Below are 19793 nucleotides of genomic sequence, written 5' to 3'. Positions count from 1 at the left end.
GCCCAATGTGCTTGGCGTTATGTCCCGTGATAATTTCCTGGCGTTGGACAGGTATTTCAACGCCTTCAACCGAAGGGCCATACCCCGGAATAACAGTGATCACCTCATTTTAGTGCGCCCAGTGTTGGATTATATTCGTGATCGGTGTAGAAATCTCGTGATTCCTGGAAAGAACCTGTCTTTGGATGAGGGGATGATGCCTTACAAAGGACATCTTAGTATAAAAGTGTATAACCCCAAGAAGCCGAAGAAATATGGTGTGAAATTTTTTCTTATTACCGAGGCCAACACTGGATACGTCATGGACTTTAAAGTGTATTCTGGGGTCTTCTCCACGCTGCGTGACACTGTATTCAGTCTTGTGGGACGTTTCCGTAACCTGGGATATCACCTGTTTATGGATAATTATTATAACTCGGTATCCCTGGCCCAGGAACTGTATGAAGCTGGTGTGCACGTCAGTGGTACCCTTCGGTTGGTGCGTGGGGCCCCGAATGTCCTCAAGAGGTTTGCTAGTCATCCGCAACACCTGGCAAGAGGAGAGACAGAGTGGCGGCGGTAAGGGGCTGTCTTCAGTCATCTGTTGGAAGGGTGTCCGACTCGTCCCATGATTACGAGGAGTCATGAACCCATCGAAGAAGAGATCGTACAGCGGAAGAAGACACGTCGACAGGGCCGAGTTGTGTTTGAGGAGTTTCATATCGAGCGGCCTACCGTCATTGGGCACTACAACAGGCACATGGGAGGAGTTGATCTCTTTGATCAGCTCATTCAGTATTATCCCTTCACCAGGAGAACCAGAAGGTGGACACAGAAGCTCCTCAAATACATCCTTCAGTTGGCCCTCCAAAATGCCTACATACTGTACTGTGGGTACCGCGGTGACAATCTTCTGAGGTTGACCCACTTACAGTTCCTAGAGGAAGCCGGGAATGCCCTCATCAACTTCGATCCCGATGAGTGGCCTTCCATGACTGACCCCCTGCCCCGAGCTGCAGATCTGCCCCTAGCGGAAAGGGCAGATAGGAGGGCCAACTTCGGTCGACCTGCCGCCGCCCCTGCTGACGACGCCCCTCTTGGTGCCGGCCCCGCCATCACCGCTTCTCGTCGGGTAGTGGACCCTGTGTGTCGGCTGCAGCCAGGGGATCACATACTGGAGGCCTTAGAAGGGCGAAGTCAGAAACGGTGCCGGGTGTGCCATATGAATGGCAGAAGGAGAGACACCCGGTTCTTCTGTTGTCTCTGCAAAGTTGCTCTGCAAAGTTGCTCTTTGCAGGATAGGGAACTGTGACCGTAAATACCACACCAGTCACGTATTTGGAGCGCGCCCCCTAAACCGACAGCGGAGGGCGCACGGGCCGCCGGGTCCATCAGCAGTAGGGGTGCCCGTCTCCCTCCTCCCCACCTGTACCTCATCATGTCGAGTGGAAAAAAATGCAAGATTTCTTCAATGGAGGAGGGAGAAACAAGAATAGACGAAGAGTCAGGATTACGAGTGAGTGTTCTGCATTTATTTTATATTTATTTTTATATTTATTACAATTTTTTATATATCCGTATCTATGCATGATAAAATAATAATAAGACATTTCATTGTATGCGAAAAGAGAAGTGTCACCTGCATTCCTTTATTTCTGTATTGGTAACCAGAATCGAAAAAAAAAAATGTAAATATATATTTATTTTATATATTTTTAAAATATATATATATATATATATATATATATATATATAATATATATATACACACATATATATATATATATATATAGATATATATATATCTATAACTTATATATATATATATATATATATATATATAAATATGGTATTTTTTGGGTAATATTATAAATTTGGTAAATTGGGTAAGCAAATTACTTACAGTCTTAGTAATATTCAATCATTTATCTTCACTTTAAAACAAATTGCAAGTCTCTAGAACAATATCTCGATTTATGGTGAATTTTGAAAAAAATTATTTTATTCCCTCTGTGCGCCGATTCTCGGCAGCGAATCTCCGAAATGCGTAGGTCACATTCTCCTAATATTTGGGCCTTTTCATATTACGCTATTTTAGAGTTTTATATATGAAAATGTGTGCAAAATCATGCACAATATAACAAAAAATATTTGAAGGTTGTAGCATTTCTCATTTTTGAAATATTTGCATATAAAGTACGATAAGTAGGAAAAACACTACGATCGGTCAACTTTGACTCAACCGAAATGGTCGAAAAACGCATTTGTAACATAAAAATCTTACAGTCTAGTAATATTCAATCAAAAATCTTACAGTCTAGTAATATTCAATCATTTATCTTCACTTTAAAACAAATTGCAAGTCTCTAGAACAATATCTCGATTTATGGTGAATTTTTGAAATAAATTATTTTATTCCCTCCATGCGCCGATTCTCGGCAGCAAATCTCCGAAATGCATAGGTCACATTCTCCTAATATTTGTGCCTTTTCATATTACGCTTTTTTAGAGTTTTATATATAAATATGTGCGCAAAAACATGCACAATATAAAAAAAAATATTTGAAGGTTGTAGCATTTCTCATATTTTTATATTTGCATATAAAAAAAATTTTAAACAAAAATTCAACATTTGGTCAAATTTAACTTGTCCGAAATTGTCGAAAACTGCATTTGTAAGCTAAAACTCTTACAGTATTGTAATATTCCATCATTTACCTTCATCTTGAAACAAATTGCAAGTCTCTATAACAATATTTCGATTTATGGTGAATTTTAAAAAAAAATATTTTTTTACGTCCACACGCTACGAATTCATGCATAATTTTGTGATAATATTTTCTCTGTGTTGCTTTTATCGTTTTACAATGTGTTATATACCAAAATGATCGCAATTTAGTGTACATTACAACGAAAAAAAAAGTAACTTGTTACCTTTAACCGTTTTGCGCACAGCGCGATTTGAATACAATTATATATGAATTTTTTTTGCGCTATCATATATCGCATTATTTATATATGATAGTGATAATTTTTTTCATTTCTGATGGTTGCATACTAAACTTCAAGCAATGACAAAAAAAGGAGCCAAAAATGAACTCTTAATCTTGAAAACTAAGTGTGCTGTGATTTTTTGAAAAAAATATTTTTTCCACTTCCGCACTCACTCCGAAACCCCTCCGGCATACGGGAGTCAATTTTTTATTTACCGCTCCGGCGTAAGAGGGTTAAGAGTTGTGTTACAGTTGACATGTTAAAAATTTGCCAATTTTCAATGGAGACTTTCATAAGTAAAAACAAAATCACACCTTTATTTAATTTAAAATTTACTACATTTAGATATAAAGGTAAGCTGCATTTTTAACCCATCTTGGATAATGTACAAAAGATGTAGCTTTGAGGTATGTTTTATTTAACACTAATAATGGCAATGATGGTATTGGTGCAACGCAATTAGCTGATGTTGAAGCACAACATAACATAACAACATAGCAGAGAGAGAGAGAGAGCACTGATGTTTCTGCAGGGTACTGCATTCCAAGAAATATGGCCATAGTAAATTTATTTTTCCTTTTTTTTTTTAAACAAAAGGTAAAATAAAGTTTTTTATACAGTAATTTTGATTTTTTCTTTATTTACAATTACATATATTGTAAAATTAAATTACAAGTTCACCATTGTGTAAAACATATAAAATAGCATTTTGTCGGGTGGTCTGATTTGAATTACAGTAATACCTTGACATATGAGCGCTCTAACATATGAGCACTCTGAGATACGACCCAACCTCTGGGGAAAACTTTGCATTGAGATACGAGCACGCTTGCAGATCCTAATGCTAGATGGCTGAGCACTTGGGAGCGCTCTAAGCCCGCTTCACTCGCTCAGTTCACATGGTCGTCGACTTCTATACACGTCTCCTGAGCATTTCCTGTGTTGTGTTTGTGTTATTTACATGATTTTCACTGTATTTGTGAACATTCTTTGTAAATAAGTGATGGGTCCCAAGAAAGCGAGTGGCAAGGTTGGCCGTGAGAAGAAAAAACGCATGATGACAATGGCAATGAAGCATGAAATTATCGAGAAACATGAGCTTGGTGTCCACATGAGTGAGTTGGTGCGTGATTATGAGCGGAATACATTGACATTATGTACAATCCTCAAACAGAAGGATGCTATTAAGAGCACAAAGGCTTCCAAAGTCATAACTATCATATCTTAAGTTACTGACAAATATAAATGACGAGATGGAGAGACTTCTGTTGCTGTGGATTAAGCAGAAGCAACTGGCAGGAGATAACATTACTGAGGCAATCATCTGTGAGAAGGCCAGCGCAATCTATGAAGATTTGAAACAAAGGGAAGCAGCTGAGAGTGGGGAGACATCAGTGCCAGCTAGGGAGATGTTTAAAACTAGTCGTGGATGGTTTGATGATTTCAAAAAGCGAATTGGGATCCACTTGGTTGTGAGGCATGGGGAAGCTGCGAGCTCAGATGCGAAAGCCACGGAGAAGTACGTTGAACGTTTTGCTTCACTTATTGCTGTGGAAGGTTACATCTCTTATCAAGTCTTCAACTGTGATGAAATGGGCCTTTTTTGGAAAAAGATGCCACGGAGGACATTCATCACGGCTGAAGAGAAGAAACTGCGGGGCCATAAACCCATGAAGGATAGATTAACTCTATAATCTTAAGTGCTAATGTCAGCAGTGGCTGCAAGATCAAGCCACTGTTGGTGTATCACTCCAAGAACCCACGAGCTTTCAAGAGTCACAAGGTCTTGAAAGAAAAAAAAGTAATGTGGCGAGCTAATGCAAAGTCATGGTTTACTAGGCATTTTTTCATGGAATGGGTAAATCTGGCCTTTGGTCCAGCAGTCAAGAAATATGTGCTGGAAGAAAACCTGCCATTGAAATGTCTTCTCATCCTAGATAATGCCCCTGGCCACCCTCCAAGTCTTGGAGATGACATTCTTGATAAATTTGATTGCATTAAGGTCCTATAACTCCCCCCAAACGACTCCACTCCTCCAGCCTATGGACCAACAGGTCATTTCTAATTTCATGAAGCTGTACACAAGGCATTTGTTCAAAAATAAAAATGCTTTGATGTCACAGATAATACCAACCTCACCCTTCATGAATTTTGGAAGGACCATTTCAACATTGTTAATTGTTTGAAAATTATTGATGATGCATAGTGGGGTGTAACGCAAAGAATCTTAAATTCATTATGGAAGAAATTGTGGCTTAATTCTGTAGCTGAAAGGGATTTTGAAGGGTTTGATCCGCAAGCTGAGCCCGAGCCCATTGTGTTGGAAGAGATTGTGTCTCTAGGAAAGTCCATGGGGCTGGAACTAGATGAGGCAGATGTCAACGACCTTGTCGAGGAGCATCAAGAAGAACTCACGACTGAGTAGTTGATCGAGCTACAGACGATGCAACATTCGTAGGTTTTGCAAGAGATAAGTAGCGAGGAGGAAGTCGAACCGGAGGAATTTGTTTCTTCAAGGGAGATCAAGGAAGTGTTGGCTAAGTGGCAAGATGTTTCTGATTTCATTGAAAAGAAACTCCCTGATAAATTGTCTACTGGTCGTGTTTCAGCTGTTTTTAATGACACTTGCCTGACTCATTGTGCAACATTTTGAAAGGGAGGCAGAAACAAAGCTCCTTAGATAGGTTTTCGTGGAAAAGGCCTGTGGCAAGGGAAAGTGAAAATGAGGCAAAAGACTAAGTGAAGAACACTAAATAAACACAAATCAAAGAGTAAAAAGTTTAAAGAAAAACTTAAGCTAAGTTCAGTTAAGTTAATTTTAAGTTTAAGTGTTACGCTATGTGTAAGGAACAGTATTGAATACGGTACCGTCCAACTCCCTTTCCCTCCCCCTCTCCCTCCCGCATCCTCACACACCGCCGTTAGCTGCTATCGTCTGTCTCGAAGGTAAGAACTCATAATAAAACCACATTTTATTTCATATCACAGTAATCATTTATTATATCATTTTGTGTGTGTTTGTATACGGTATGTCTATACAGTATAGCAATTAGAAACATGTTTTTTCCATTGTTATTATCGATGATTTGGATGTTTTTAGAGGGCTGGAACGGATTAAATTTTTGCCTCTTAATTTTTTTTACATTAGTATGCTGTAAAGGGAAAATACATTTGGTACTCATTTTAGGCACTAGTTGTGCCTTCTAAAACCAATTAACAGTGGATGCTTAGTTTATCACTTAATAACCTTAAACTGAAAATATTTATGATTCAAATTCTCATGACTCATTACATATTCTTATTTAGTCATATAAATGATAAATGCCATAAAATGAAATGCTGGGTTAAAATAATTGATCAGGGAAGTGTAACAAATTATTCAGTTTTTGATATTACATGATGTGATTATTTTTCTTTTAAAAGATAATTGATTATTTTTCTTTTTCTTTCAGATTTATGTTATTTACGACCTTATAAAATATTGCCAGGAGGTCTGCCTGGAAATTTGTCATCATTTAAATATTTCCCTCTTCACCATTGTTCCAAAGCGTCCAGCAAGTAGTACAAGCTCTGCTGCCTTTGAAAAAAATGGTAGTTCAAAGTATATGACTCGCAGCAAGGCAAAGGTTAAAAGTAATTAAAGAAAATAGGCATAGCTGTAGATAAAGAGAAGTTATATATGAATATATACTGTATATAAGTAATGTCACAGAATGTAAGATTGGGGTATTCAAGTCTTTTTATGTCAGTTTTCCAGGATTTGTGAACTTATGTTAAAATGATGTTTTCCACCAAGAGGAAAATGTAACTCACATGCACCATTTTATTGCAGTGTATGATTTATGAACTGTAATTATGGAAGGTAGATCAGAGAAGTATCTATATTGGCATTATAAAGATATTGTGACTAGAATATTCCAGTCTTTTTGTAGTTAGTAATTTGTTATTTAGGGCAATTATTGTTTGGATTTTTATTCAATATTTTATGTTGGTAAGTGTCTGTGTAACATTTTCTTTTGCGTTTTTAGTGTTCTTTGTGGAATTGGGGATGATTCTGCTGGACAACACCCCTGAGTAACCCTTTATTTGCACTGTTTTTTTCTCTTTTTCATTTATTTATTTTTATAGAAGAGAAAAATATAGTTTTGCATAATTTTCTGATGAATATGGATAGTGCACCAATAATTTCTTGGATTACGCGTACTTAGGTTTATGGTTAGCACTTCTATATACGTAATGTAATGGTCCCTGAAATAAAACCTAGTCCTTGACAAGAAGGCACACTAAAATTAAAATTTTAACATTCGGAGTGTAGCAGTGTTTCATTTATTGAAGGTTTACATTTCATTTTGAAATTTCTTATCCAGGGAAAATTCCCGGTTATGAGCTCCCTTTATAAATATTTGCATTTTATCTGCTGATGATCTTTTTGAAGTTTACATGATAGTATGCAATCTGTGGTGTTACCTTAATTATATTACTGTTCTATTTGTACCATGGTGTTATTACTCAGAAAATTTTCTATACAAATTACCAAAGCTAAATTCTAAACCGTTCACTCTGATTAAAAGTATAAGAAAAAAAAGGTGTTTTTATCTCAGGAGCTAACTTTTGAAAATGGCTTGGTTAATTTTTTGGAGGCAAAAGTAAGTATTCTGGTGGGAAACTCATTATTTGTAGACCTTTCATAAAACAACTTTTCAATAAGTCTCTTGTTACATGCCAGCACAAGTAATGAAGGTAGTTGAATACCCTGATATAGCTTAGTTTCCCTGACATCTTCAAGTCCATGTTAAATATATTATTGTACTCTGTACAAACTGAGCTTAATATTTGTAATGTACATACACTTAAGACAATCTATTTCATCATTACCAACAACCTCTCAAACTTATTTTTAGTGGTGATACATTGCATAAAAGGATTATTAGATAAGATGTCCTAAATGGTATATATGATAGTCTTAGATTCTTAATCTTTCCACACAGAAAATCTGCTCTCATTATCTTTTTTCGATGATGTGTATGTAAGTCACACCAGATGACTCTTCTTGTGCTCTTAAAAGTATATATTACTCTGGTGTTTAAAAATATTCTTCTCAGGCTTATTAATATTCTTGCTTAAGTATATGTAACAGGGGCTTCTGTATGTTATGTTACAAGAGACTTTAGGAGCTCTGACTACAAGTTGATAGCTGTGATGACTCTTATTTTTATCTTCATACATTTAATCAGGAAGCTCCTTGTACTATAGCGTTGTTTTCTTGAAAAGGGAGGTAACTCATTCTCTCAGTTGAAAGAAGTGAGTTACATTGTTAGCACTTGTATTTTGCAGTGAATTGATTGGGAGGTGCACTGTAAATTAACTTGCTGTGACTATACACTCAAGCTTAGTTATATTTTCTCCTTGATAATGAAATGCTTTAAAATGACATAAAGGATAAATCAAACAATTCTTCATCCTGATAGATATTGTGACAGGTGAAGAGTTACAGGTGACTTAAATATATTATTATATATTTAGTTTCTTGGTTTTACAGCCCTGATATAGGTACTATATGGTTTACTCTTTTTGAGGAAGGTTAGGCATTGATTGCTGGTTGAACGAATATATTTCCCCTTGAAGGTGAGTCAGCTGTTAGGCATTTATAAGTCTCACATGTTGTATAAATGATTAAAACTTTTTTTTGGTATTGATTAATAACATTTTTGAAGTGCTTTGGTTTTTCTCTGAATTTGAGTTTGTGTTGCATGGACATTGGTATTTGTTATCACTGTGTCTTGAGTGCTGAAGATTGTATTGTCTTTTGGTGACTGGTTTTATGTGGCTAGTAAAAAGAAATTAACTGTATGGTGCAAGTTTATAATTTTCATAGTAGTTTTGATTGGTTTGAAGATTAGGATTTTATTCTAGTTTACTTGTGATGCAAGTCACATCATTGACTAATTGATTCTGATGTCTTATTATATAAAGAAATCATGTTTGCCAAGTAAATTGCATTGTAATGTTGAACTTTTGTATTTTGAGTACCCTTGTTAGATTGTCAAATTGCTTAATTGGTCAAAGCATTTTGTTTAATTGGTAATCATTCAACATCTTCAACAGGTAAATGGAATGGTACCTTCAAAAGTACCATTGTCGTATTTTGATTGACCAGTGTGTTCAGATTGGTTGTATTTTTCAGTGGTGTTTACTTAGATAATTTTGCTCAAAAACATTTCGTCTAGCGTTCATCTTACAGTATGTCAACATGATTATAGAAAATTAATAAGACAGAAATGGTAAAAATTATCTCCTAAAAAAATCACAAATAGGACAACTCTATCAGTGGTGTTTTATAAATTGTGTAGGTTAATTATGGTTTGATCAGTTTTTCTTTTCACCTTTTCCATTGATTTTTTTTATACAAGGGAATCATTTAGTTGAATTTGAAGTAAATGTCTTATTTTGAGTTTTCCCCCTTGACTAGTGAGGTACATATAAAATACAGTAGTGAAATTAATGTTGGTATGTCAAATAGGGAAATCCACAAGCTCATGTATTTTGATATATTGACTTGTAGAAATATCTGGTGAAGTTTTTTCATATTACAAAGTAACTGTGAGATTTTTTCCATTGTGTAATTGCATGATTTTTGTTTATTAGTAATTGATTGTTAAGGATTTCTTACATTGGTCAAAAGTGTAGTTTGCAGTACATTGGTTCTGATTGGAGATTCCCAAAATAAACGTTTGTATAATTTGAGAAGGAATGGTGCTATGTCATGGTTTTGCATCCTAGGAATACTTTCTTGTCTTTTTTTAATTGCATGAAAGTTTTCTCATTATATCAGTTGTTCATTCTTTTCATTGCTTTATTAACTAAAAGCAGGGTTTGTTACATGCTTCTAACAGCATTTTAGTAGTTTATTTTTAGAGCTGCTTGGTACTTCAAGAAAAGTAACTGATTTTAAGTACGGTACATTTTTCCCAGTTGCATATTTCACATCTAATTGCTTGAATATTTAGGGAACTACAGTATTCCAATATAAAACTTTATATTATATTGGTGAGTAACCAGGGCCAGTGAGTTTGATGATTTTGTTATTGAGCCCTGGTAAGTTGAACAGTCAACAGTATGTCTAATTTCTTGATGTTAGGTTTTCCAGGCCATGATGTAACTTTCAAACTCATTGACCACAACTATAATTACTTACTGATTATTGCTTTCATAGAATGTATATGGAAACTAGGTATATTTCTCTTGCATGACCATAAGCATCGTATACAGCTCTACTTAGTTCTATTAGGAAATACAGGCCAACAATATTGACTTGTATTTTCTTGTTATTTTGGCTTAACGCATCTTATAGGCTTATCTCTGACTGTTCACTTTCTTGCTTTATAATTTCAAGTACTGTTGTTAGTTGTAAACTTTTTCAGTGGTTACAAAGATAATCCTTGAGTTATTACAAAAGCTTATGATGGTTGAAATTGTTAAGTACTTCATAGGTTTTCCTTGCTTTCTAACTTCACAGGTATTTCTTAGATTTTCCTTGCTTTTTAACTTCACAAGATTCAGGGTTCCTGAAGAAGTTGCAGTTCAAGTAAACAGTTAGTTTTAAAGTGTAATATCTCTTAATCAGGTTCATATTAACAACAGCAGTAGTGTCAGAGGCAGCTCATCAAATTTGCAGGTTCAATAAGCTAGAATGCCAGAGGAGGAGAAATTAAGTCATGAAGCTTGATAGGCCTTTTTTATAAAGTGTAAGAAGCGCAGTTATCCTTAATTTGTCTGATTATAAACTTTTATTGAAGTGTATATTGAGCACTGTTGAGCTATGTTTTCATGGTTTTTTAAACCATTCTTTTTCATTGGCTGTATGGATAGTAAATTTTTTTATTCATATGTGGATCTTACCATTTCCATCATTATTCAGATTTGATATCTTTCATGTTATAATGGAAATTATACTTTTTACTTGCTGGTGCATTTTTATCAGGGATAAGGAAGAGGCAACATTTACATTTATCTTTTTGACTACCATAAAGTTCTTTTCAAAACTTGTTTTAATTGTTTTTGATGCATAACTACTGTATTATCAAAAACTTACATAGTAGAAAGATCCCATTCGGGCAATAAGCATAGATACAATACAAGAGGTAAACTAGCTCATACTCTCCTTTTCTATATTCAATGTTGAAAAATTTTGTCATGCTATTAACACAATTATCAATACGTATATTTTCTCCACTTAAAAATGTAGGGTTTTGTGTATATATTGTAATTCCTACTCTTATAAGCTCTTTTCATTATTGCATTGCATGAGATGTCTTAATAATTCGGATTCAAGGCATGTGAGCTGTAATAATTGAGACAAATATTGTGTACATTATCTACTCACATTGTAAGTAGAGAAGTGTTTAAACTTTATTTTTTGAATGTGTTAAAAAAATAAATGCAGTTAAGGAGAGGTTCATGACATGAAAAGGTTTCTTTTGCTTGATGATGATTAATGTTAAGTCATCTTATTTTGAGGATTGATGTAATATATAATTTGTTCTTTGATAAACCGCCCATCTACAACAAGAAAGAAAACTTAAGATGTCTGTAACCCAGTTTCCATCACTATTACCCATGACTTTTTCAGTTAATTTACAAGTAAATTGTTTACTTCATAAACTAGTTCTGTTGTAGTGTATTTATTTTTCTTGTTGACATTTTTCTGTATTCTCAGTGTACACCATAGAACAAAATACAAGAGTAGATCCATATTTTGCTGAATCATTAATATATTATTGATAGTATAATTTTGTTATTCTTTCCCATATTTTTCTTACGTTGGTATTGATTTTTTACACTTTGTTTATAGCTTGTTAAAAAATTAATAATAAAAGTTTGGTATACAAAACACTTAACATATAACATGTGATTGAAGCTTCTGTTATAAATTCATGGACAAATAGATTTACAGTAAGCTAATAGTAATGGGTGATTGAATAATTTACCTTCCATGCTCCAAACCCTTTTTGTATGTGATGCCTTGTATACCTCATACTGAAGGCATTACTGGAGATTTTTGCAGCATCTTAGGTTGTCGGCTGCTTCCATTTCTAGATACTGTTTATCATCCCTTACAGTTAGTTACCAATTAGTTTGTGCATATTACTGAGCTAAAAACAAGGGCTTTCCAATTCTCATGTGTTAACACAATTTTTTTGTGTAACCATGACTGCCATAATTGCAATGTGGGTTATCACAGTAGTTTACAAGAATTTTTAAATAGGATTTAATCATACTATTTGTAGACACTTGTTTCATCTGCATCTCAATTTACTCTAATGCCTGCATGAGCAGGGGTTCAGCATAGTGAAAATTTATGTTGTGTTTTGAATGTTATAGAAGTGGTATATGATCTACTGGACAGTAGAAGATTTAATAAAACATATGTATAATGGAAACCTATTGATCAAGTTCAGGTATTTTTTTCAATATATTTAGAGGGTAATGGACATATAATGACAGGTACTGCTAAAGAGAACAGTGTGCTGCTTTGAACACTGGCTTTATATAATTTGTGGAGCAAAAACTTCCTATGTTGAACATATGACAATAATTTTGAGAGGCTTTTAAAGCACTTTCAGTTACTGAAAATTGCAAATATCTGTGATGGCATGACTTCAGTAACTCAATTGCCAACCATATTTTAGACTAACACCTGTGAAAACAGGTGTAATACATATTAGGTAAAGAAAATTTTAGTTTCAACCAATGATATTGCAGAGAATTCTACTCCAGAGAAGGATTTTGATCTGTTTGTTTTAATTCCATAATTAGAGCCTTTATATGTTGTATGTTCCTTTCTATGTTGCTTATGACATGTCGAGGCATGCACACATTTTTATGATAGATAACACTGGTGTCTGCAGGCAAATACTTTAGACAATCAAAAAGGGGTAAATTTTATCAATGGATTATTTTCTATAAACATTGGTAAGTCACATCTTCATTGCACTTTGCATGGTTATTAAGTTACATTGGTTAGCGAGAGCAGAGACTCACAACTTTCAGCTTATTTGGACTTTAATACTCATGCAGAATCTGAACTCTTCAATTGGAATCGATATTTATAGTCTAAAGTAACTATCGTTGTTATATGACAGCCCTCAAGCTATGTCTGATTGTTTTAGTACCAATTTTAATGCATTTATACTTTTGGCTTTGATGTGTGTAATGTGGGCTTTCCAGTTAGAGTTGGTATTTTCAGATTAATCCAAAGGACCTAAGTTTGGTAAGTACCAGATTGTTTCTCAGTATTAATATGTGAAGTCAAATAAACTAATTTAAATTCCATGTGGTACCTGATTTGTGATATTGTTTGTTGCTGCAAGAATAATATGCCGCTCAAAACATTTCCTTACCAGGAAGCCATTTTCAACTTTACATACCCCCTCATTTTGGGACCACCTTGACGTGGTGAGGGGGCTCTCGAACCTCAGGAATTTCTTCCTAGGTTCGAACCTAAGAGTCCCATATAACATTATATATTTTTGGGTTAATATTTGTATATTTTTCCACTTTTGTCAAAATTTTCCATATCTAACAAATAAGAAAACATATCATAGCTTGGGTTGAAGTTAAATCCAAAGCTAATTAGTGAGAACTGGTAGATCCATCGTCTACCCAACAATATTTGGACCTGGGTTTCCAGGCAGAACTATTCTGTGGAGCTGGACCACAGATTCCAGGGGGGCCTGGTTCTAGGACTAGAACTCTCAGCATTCTGTTTGGTTTGCTCATGACGTGATTAGGATTGGACTAATTGTATTATTGTAATACTCTTAGTTCTACCAAGCAGGTATTGCTTACAGTTGGGCCTTACTAATTGTGTTATGCCATCCCCTTTTGGGGTAGGGTAGGGATGCGGACATTTCGGAGTTATTTCTCGCTTGTGCCATTGATGGAAGATGTAACTTCAATAAAAGCCAATGTCTTTTCAAAATGTATTATTTTTTTCTTTGATTATTGTGCTAAATAGACCTAAAGTTTTTAGTATCCCTGGACCCCCCCTTGATGGACAAAATTTGGCACAGTTGATGAACATTGGAAGTTTATCCCCAAATCTCCCTTAGTCAGTTCAAGATAATAATCTAGCAAAGGAACATCCAGTTCCAAATAAATTATATGATCCAAAACACCCGTCAGGGCCCATAAAAATTCTACAACAAAGTAAAAAAGAAATAGAAATGATCTTAACCCAACACTGGTGCATTTTGTTAAGCTTTTTGGACCAGATAACTGGTCGAGATTTCTAATACTTAAAGCTGAAAATGAAATATCAACAGCAATACTAGAAAACAAATTATTGAACATATGTCCAACATAAGAAATGGAATGCCGATATATCAAAGAAAATGATTGGTTACTTTAAGTAACCACCAAAAAACAATCTACCACCTTTTTAGATATAAAGAAATAAATGGCACGAAAATGTCAATAATAAGTCGTAACATTAAATTATATACAAGGGATAGTCATTTTACCCAACATTGGAGAAGAAGGACTACCCTCAAAACACCTGATACTTGACTCCCTTATATTAAGATTCAGTAATATACACGATTTAGAAGTCTACTCACTTCCAAGTAGGAAGATAAAAATAAACAAATTAATATTGCAAAAATAAAATTTACAGACCAAGATCTCCCACTCAAAATACAAATTCTTGGACAAAATAGAGAAGTGCGTCCATTTATACCAAAACCACTTCAGTGCACTCAATGATCAAAGCATGGGCGCACATACAAAAAGGGCCATAATAAAGCAGTATGCGTAGTGTCTGCATCAGACACCTATACTACTAATTGGAAATGTAAATCCCCAAAATGTATTAACTGTGGACAATCCCATCACGCTAAATCTAGGGAATGCTCCTTTTATCTATACAACACAGAACTTCAGTTGTTAATAAATCGAACAGGACTGTAAGTCAAAGAAGCTAGACTTGAGCCAAAAGTAAGAGGAGTCTATAATCCATCTAAAAATCACTCTTTTCACAAATATAACTAAAAATCTAAATATCAATCACATTAATAACAAGCCAGATAATGCAAGCATACAAACTAATTCTCATGTCAGTAATACTGAACCCCAAAACAAGCATGATGATATATCTACTCGTACCATTACTAACACTGAAGATTCAGATATCCATGGAAAAGACCTTCCAATGGAAGAGGAGTCAAATATAATATAATAATAATCAAACTGACAAAAAGAAAAGAATACTGAAATGAGCTTCACTTAAGGGAAAAAAATTGAATATTGAAAATTACAATCAATCCAAAGAAACTCCAACTGCATCAGGAGAAAATTTAAAAAAAAAGATATTGTATTAACCTAATCACAAGTGGAAATACACAGTTACCCTCAATCCCAATCAAACAGCCAACATCTGGACAGTAAAGAATCAATCACTATACAATTCCCAACAGATAATGCTAATGAAAATCATAACATTAAACCAAACCAAAATAAAACACTCTCATGCCAACCATCCACAAGACCCAAATATTTCACTAATAACAATAAAGCAAGTAACCCATCATACCAACATTCCTTATCATTACAGAAAAGGACTAATAGAATTACAAAACCAGAAATTTCTAAAGCTAGAAGATCAAATACTTCTGAACCAATAACTAACATCACCAAACATGCTTCGTCTTGTGGTTGTAATGAGTGCCTCATAGGTGGGATCAATTCAAATGCATATAAACTTCGAGACAAGGTAAAATCGGCAATCAATTTACAGAATTTAACACTTAATTCCTCCCAGTAATGGAATATAAGATTATCCAATGGAATATAAATGGCCTTTTAACCCGACTACATCTGGGTGAATTCAAAGAATCCTATGAGACCACAACCCAATATATGTATGTACCCATATAACATAGACCCCACAAACATTTGAAAGTACAAAATTGCTTGTTATTCACCAACTGATGGTGGAAAACTAGGCACAGCAATGTATGTTCATAATAGTATCACCTATGAAATTTTAAACATATCAGATAACAGCTATCAAATTATATATGCCAGATAAAAATATGATCACAATTTGTAACTTATACAACCAACCAAATTTTAATTAATATTTCAGTGATCTACCAGCATTACTTAATAGCTATATGAACCCCTACTTAAAGCAGGAGATTTTAACACTCATAGTCCCTTTTGGGATAACAGTTTCCCTGCTGACACACCAGGAACAAAATAGAGAAATACGTATTGGAGCATGACCTATGCTGCCTAAATGAAAGTGATGTGCCAACTTATTTCTCTAATACCCGCTTAACCTGTTCTTCACTCGACTTAGCTGAAAGACTTGAGTAGAATGTCCTGGATGACTCATATACCAGTGACCGCTTCTCCATAGTCCTTATTTATTTAAATAATAATAAAATATTGCCACCTGTAAATATAATATCCAAAAATCACATTGGGACATTTATAATCTACATACCAGAAATATATCACAATACAGCATGTGAATTCTTCACGGATTTCATAATAAATGCTGCTGATAGAAGCACACCCAAAAAAATCCCCCTGTCCCATGGTGGACTCCAACCTGAGCAACTTTAAGCAAAACCAAACACGTATTAAGTCAAAATCTTAGCAGACTTGAGAAAGACACGGCTCAAAGCCCTCAACAAATTGCCCAACCATACAAACGTTCTAAACAAGATAGTGGTCATCAATATATACAGGGTGATTAAAAAAGAATGACCCTATTTCATGATTAAATATTTTATGAAGGAAAAATAGCAAAAAATAAAACTTATAATACAAGTATTCTACTAACAGTCAAGTTTTATTTCACATGTTACAAGTGCTCAATATGGCCACCCCTTGCGGCACGAACAACATCAATATGATATGAGAATTCTTCCCAAACAGGTCAGTTGGCAATGGCGGAACAAAGAGGCAGTTTTTCATTTAAAAATGCTCCAACTGATAAGCTCCAGTGGGGAGGCGCCCCATCTGGAAAACTTAAAACATCGAATAACAACAGAGATCGATTCAATTGATCCTGATGTGCTTCAACGTGTTTGGGAAGAATTCTCATATCGTATTGATGTTGTTCGTGCCGAAAGGGGTGGCCATATTGAGGACTTGTAACATGTGAAATAAAACTTGACTGTTTGTAGAATACTTGTATTATAAGTTTTATTTTTTGCTATTTTTTCTTCATAAAATATTTAATCATGAAATAGGGTAATTCTTTTTGAATCGCCCTGTATAACAATCAATTAGTACATTAAACCATTATATAACAAATAAATATAATGCCAAATTTTGAAAACTTTTAATATCTTAGAAAATATTATCATGGAAAAATTATGTATCAAGTTTGTCAACAAATACATCTATGAAAGATATTTGGCAAAAAAATAAGGAAAATTAATGGAAAACATACAAGACACCCAAGAAGTGCAATAAACCAAAATGGGAAACTATATCATGACCCATATGAAATCTCTAATCTAATAGGGAAACACTTTGAAAACATAAGTGCCTACTCCAATCTAAATGAAAATTTTCAAAATATAAAAACACAAGGAAAAAATACCATGCTCAATTTTGGAACTAGTATTGAAGATCTAGAATATAATTATGCATTTAATTTGGATGAATTAAACAATGCTCTAGATTCATGCCATCCATCGGCCCCAGGCTCTGATAAAATATCATTTGAAATGGTACAAAGACTAGCCCCCATTGCCAAATCATATTTACTAAAATTCTATAACACCATCTGGATGAAAAGTGTTTTTCCTGATAAATGGAACTTGCCATCATTATCCCAATAAACAAACCTGGGAAAGATTCAAGTAATCCACCCAATTATAGACCTACATCTTTGACAAGCTGTTCTTAAGCTGTACTCTTATTTGCTTTAGCAATCAATGATTTTACAATAAATTTACCAAAAGGAGTTAAAAACCGCTTGTATGTCGATGACTTTGCCATATACGTATTATACAAGTAGCACACTACGACATGCCAAAAGAACCCTCAATACAGCCATCACAAATATTACCTACTGGGCAAATTCAGTAGGATTCCAATTTTCAATGCAATAATTTTCTATAAAGATATAAGATGGTTAAAACACCAAACTATATAATACCGAAATTAAATTCTGCACAAATGTTAAATACCTAGGAATGGTGTGTGATCAGCACCTGAACTGGAAAGCACACCTCAAATATAATAAAGCAAAAGGCATAAAAGCCCTTGCCATGTTGAAAAAAACTATCGCATACCAAATGGGGAACTGGACGTAACACCATTCTAGCGTTATACAAAGCAACAGTACTATCTATAATAGATTATTGTTCCTCAATATATTCATCTGTCTCAGAAGCTACATTAAAATATTAGATGCATTGGATCATGAAGGAATACATTTGTGCATGGGAGCATTTCGATCATCCCCTATAAACTCCCTGTTAGTAGAAGCAGGTATATTACCCCTAAAACATCACCTCAACTGAACTGTGCATAGGGGCCTTTCCCTTCAAGCAGGAACATCTCCCGCCGCTACCTGCTTTTTGAATTATAATAAAAGATTTGGAAACCATAGTGCTAGCTCTTTCCCACAAAGAACCAAATATTTAGTGAATTCGCATAATATTACACCAGTTTTCCATCCGGCAATGGAACTCCCACCACCCTGGACTTTGAGATGAGTAAAAATATGTACTGCTCTATCATATCTTCTAAACAGGAATATGGCAAACACAGAGATATACCGCCAACATGCGTTGGAGCTCATCAGAAGAAGGGAGATCAACTTTGTTATCTATACAGATGGATCGAAAAACAACACAGGAGTGGGAGCTTCAGCATTCTCAAAAGATAAATTAGTTAAAATAAGTCTTCCCCAAATAGCATCAGTATACACTGCAGAACTCACAGCCATACTAATAGCACTGGACTTTTAATATCAGAGAAGAGAACAATTTTCACCATAATTTTCAGTGACTCAAGAGGTGCTATAGAAGCTATAAAAACACCTTGTACAACAAAACCAAATAAAAATACATAAACTTATTCAGTCAGAACTATTAGGTAATGAAAATATGTTGGATTCCAGCACATGTGGGAATTGAGGGAAACGAAAGAGCAGATAAAGCTCCCATATTAACTTGCACTATTCCATCAACAATGACACACGCCCGTGTCAGACAAGGTGACCTCTGTCACGGCTTTATTATATCAAGACTGGCAAACAGATTGGACATCAGTGCCAACTACAAACAAACTGAGAAATATAAAAAGTGAAGTTCAATAATGGATGTCATCATCTCAAAGAGAATGAGCTAAAGACTATGTATAGGCCATACTAGATTTTCAAGCGGTCATTTGATGTCAAATCCATATTCATACCCAATGAAACGTAGTGGATGGCAAACACCAATGACTGTCCAACACTTATCGATTCTCGGCCATTCCATTGAGGAGTGAGAGATGTGTATTTCTGGTGATAGAAATTCACTCTCGACGTGGTTCGGAAGTCACGTAAAGCCGTTGGTCCCGTTGCTGAATAACCACTGGTTCCATGCAACGTAAAAACACCATACAAACAAACAAAACAAGGAACCTTATATTTTCGAAACCCAACATTAAAAGGGTTAAAAGGGATTCTTGCTGAAGGCAAAGATTTCTTATTTAATAGAATCAGCATGTTCCAAAGTAAAACCAGTTATCTAAATACAGTTTTTTTTTTTTTTTCTTTTTAGGATTGATTCTTGAAAACCAGGCCGAGA

The 19793-nt window shown here is 34.7% G+C and overlaps 1 protein-coding gene across 4 annotated transcripts in view; it reads left to right on the top strand.

Moving 5' to 3' along the window:
• Positions 1-11762, top strand: part of LOC135219427 (choline/ethanolaminephosphotransferase 1-like) — a 433147-nt gene extending 421385 nt beyond the window's left edge. For all 4 annotated transcript variants that reach the window (XM_064256204.1, XM_064256203.1, XM_064256202.1 and 1 more), the window contains one exon: positions 6426-11762. In XM_064256204.1, coding sequence (XP_064112274.1) covers positions 6426-6614 — 189 coding nt within the window. In that variant the 3' untranslated portion in view covers positions 6615-11762. The remainder of the gene's footprint in view (positions 1-6425) is intronic.
• Positions 11763-19793: the final 8031 nt, after the last annotated feature.

The sequence above is a fragment of the Macrobrachium nipponense genome, chromosome 1 (assembly GCF_015104395.2).
Source record: "Macrobrachium nipponense isolate FS-2020 chromosome 1, ASM1510439v2, whole genome shotgun sequence".
In the NCBI taxonomy this organism is placed as follows: Eukaryota; Metazoa; Arthropoda; class Malacostraca; order Decapoda; family Palaemonidae; genus Macrobrachium; species Macrobrachium nipponense.
This window is presented reverse-complemented; position numbering and strand designations above follow the sequence as displayed.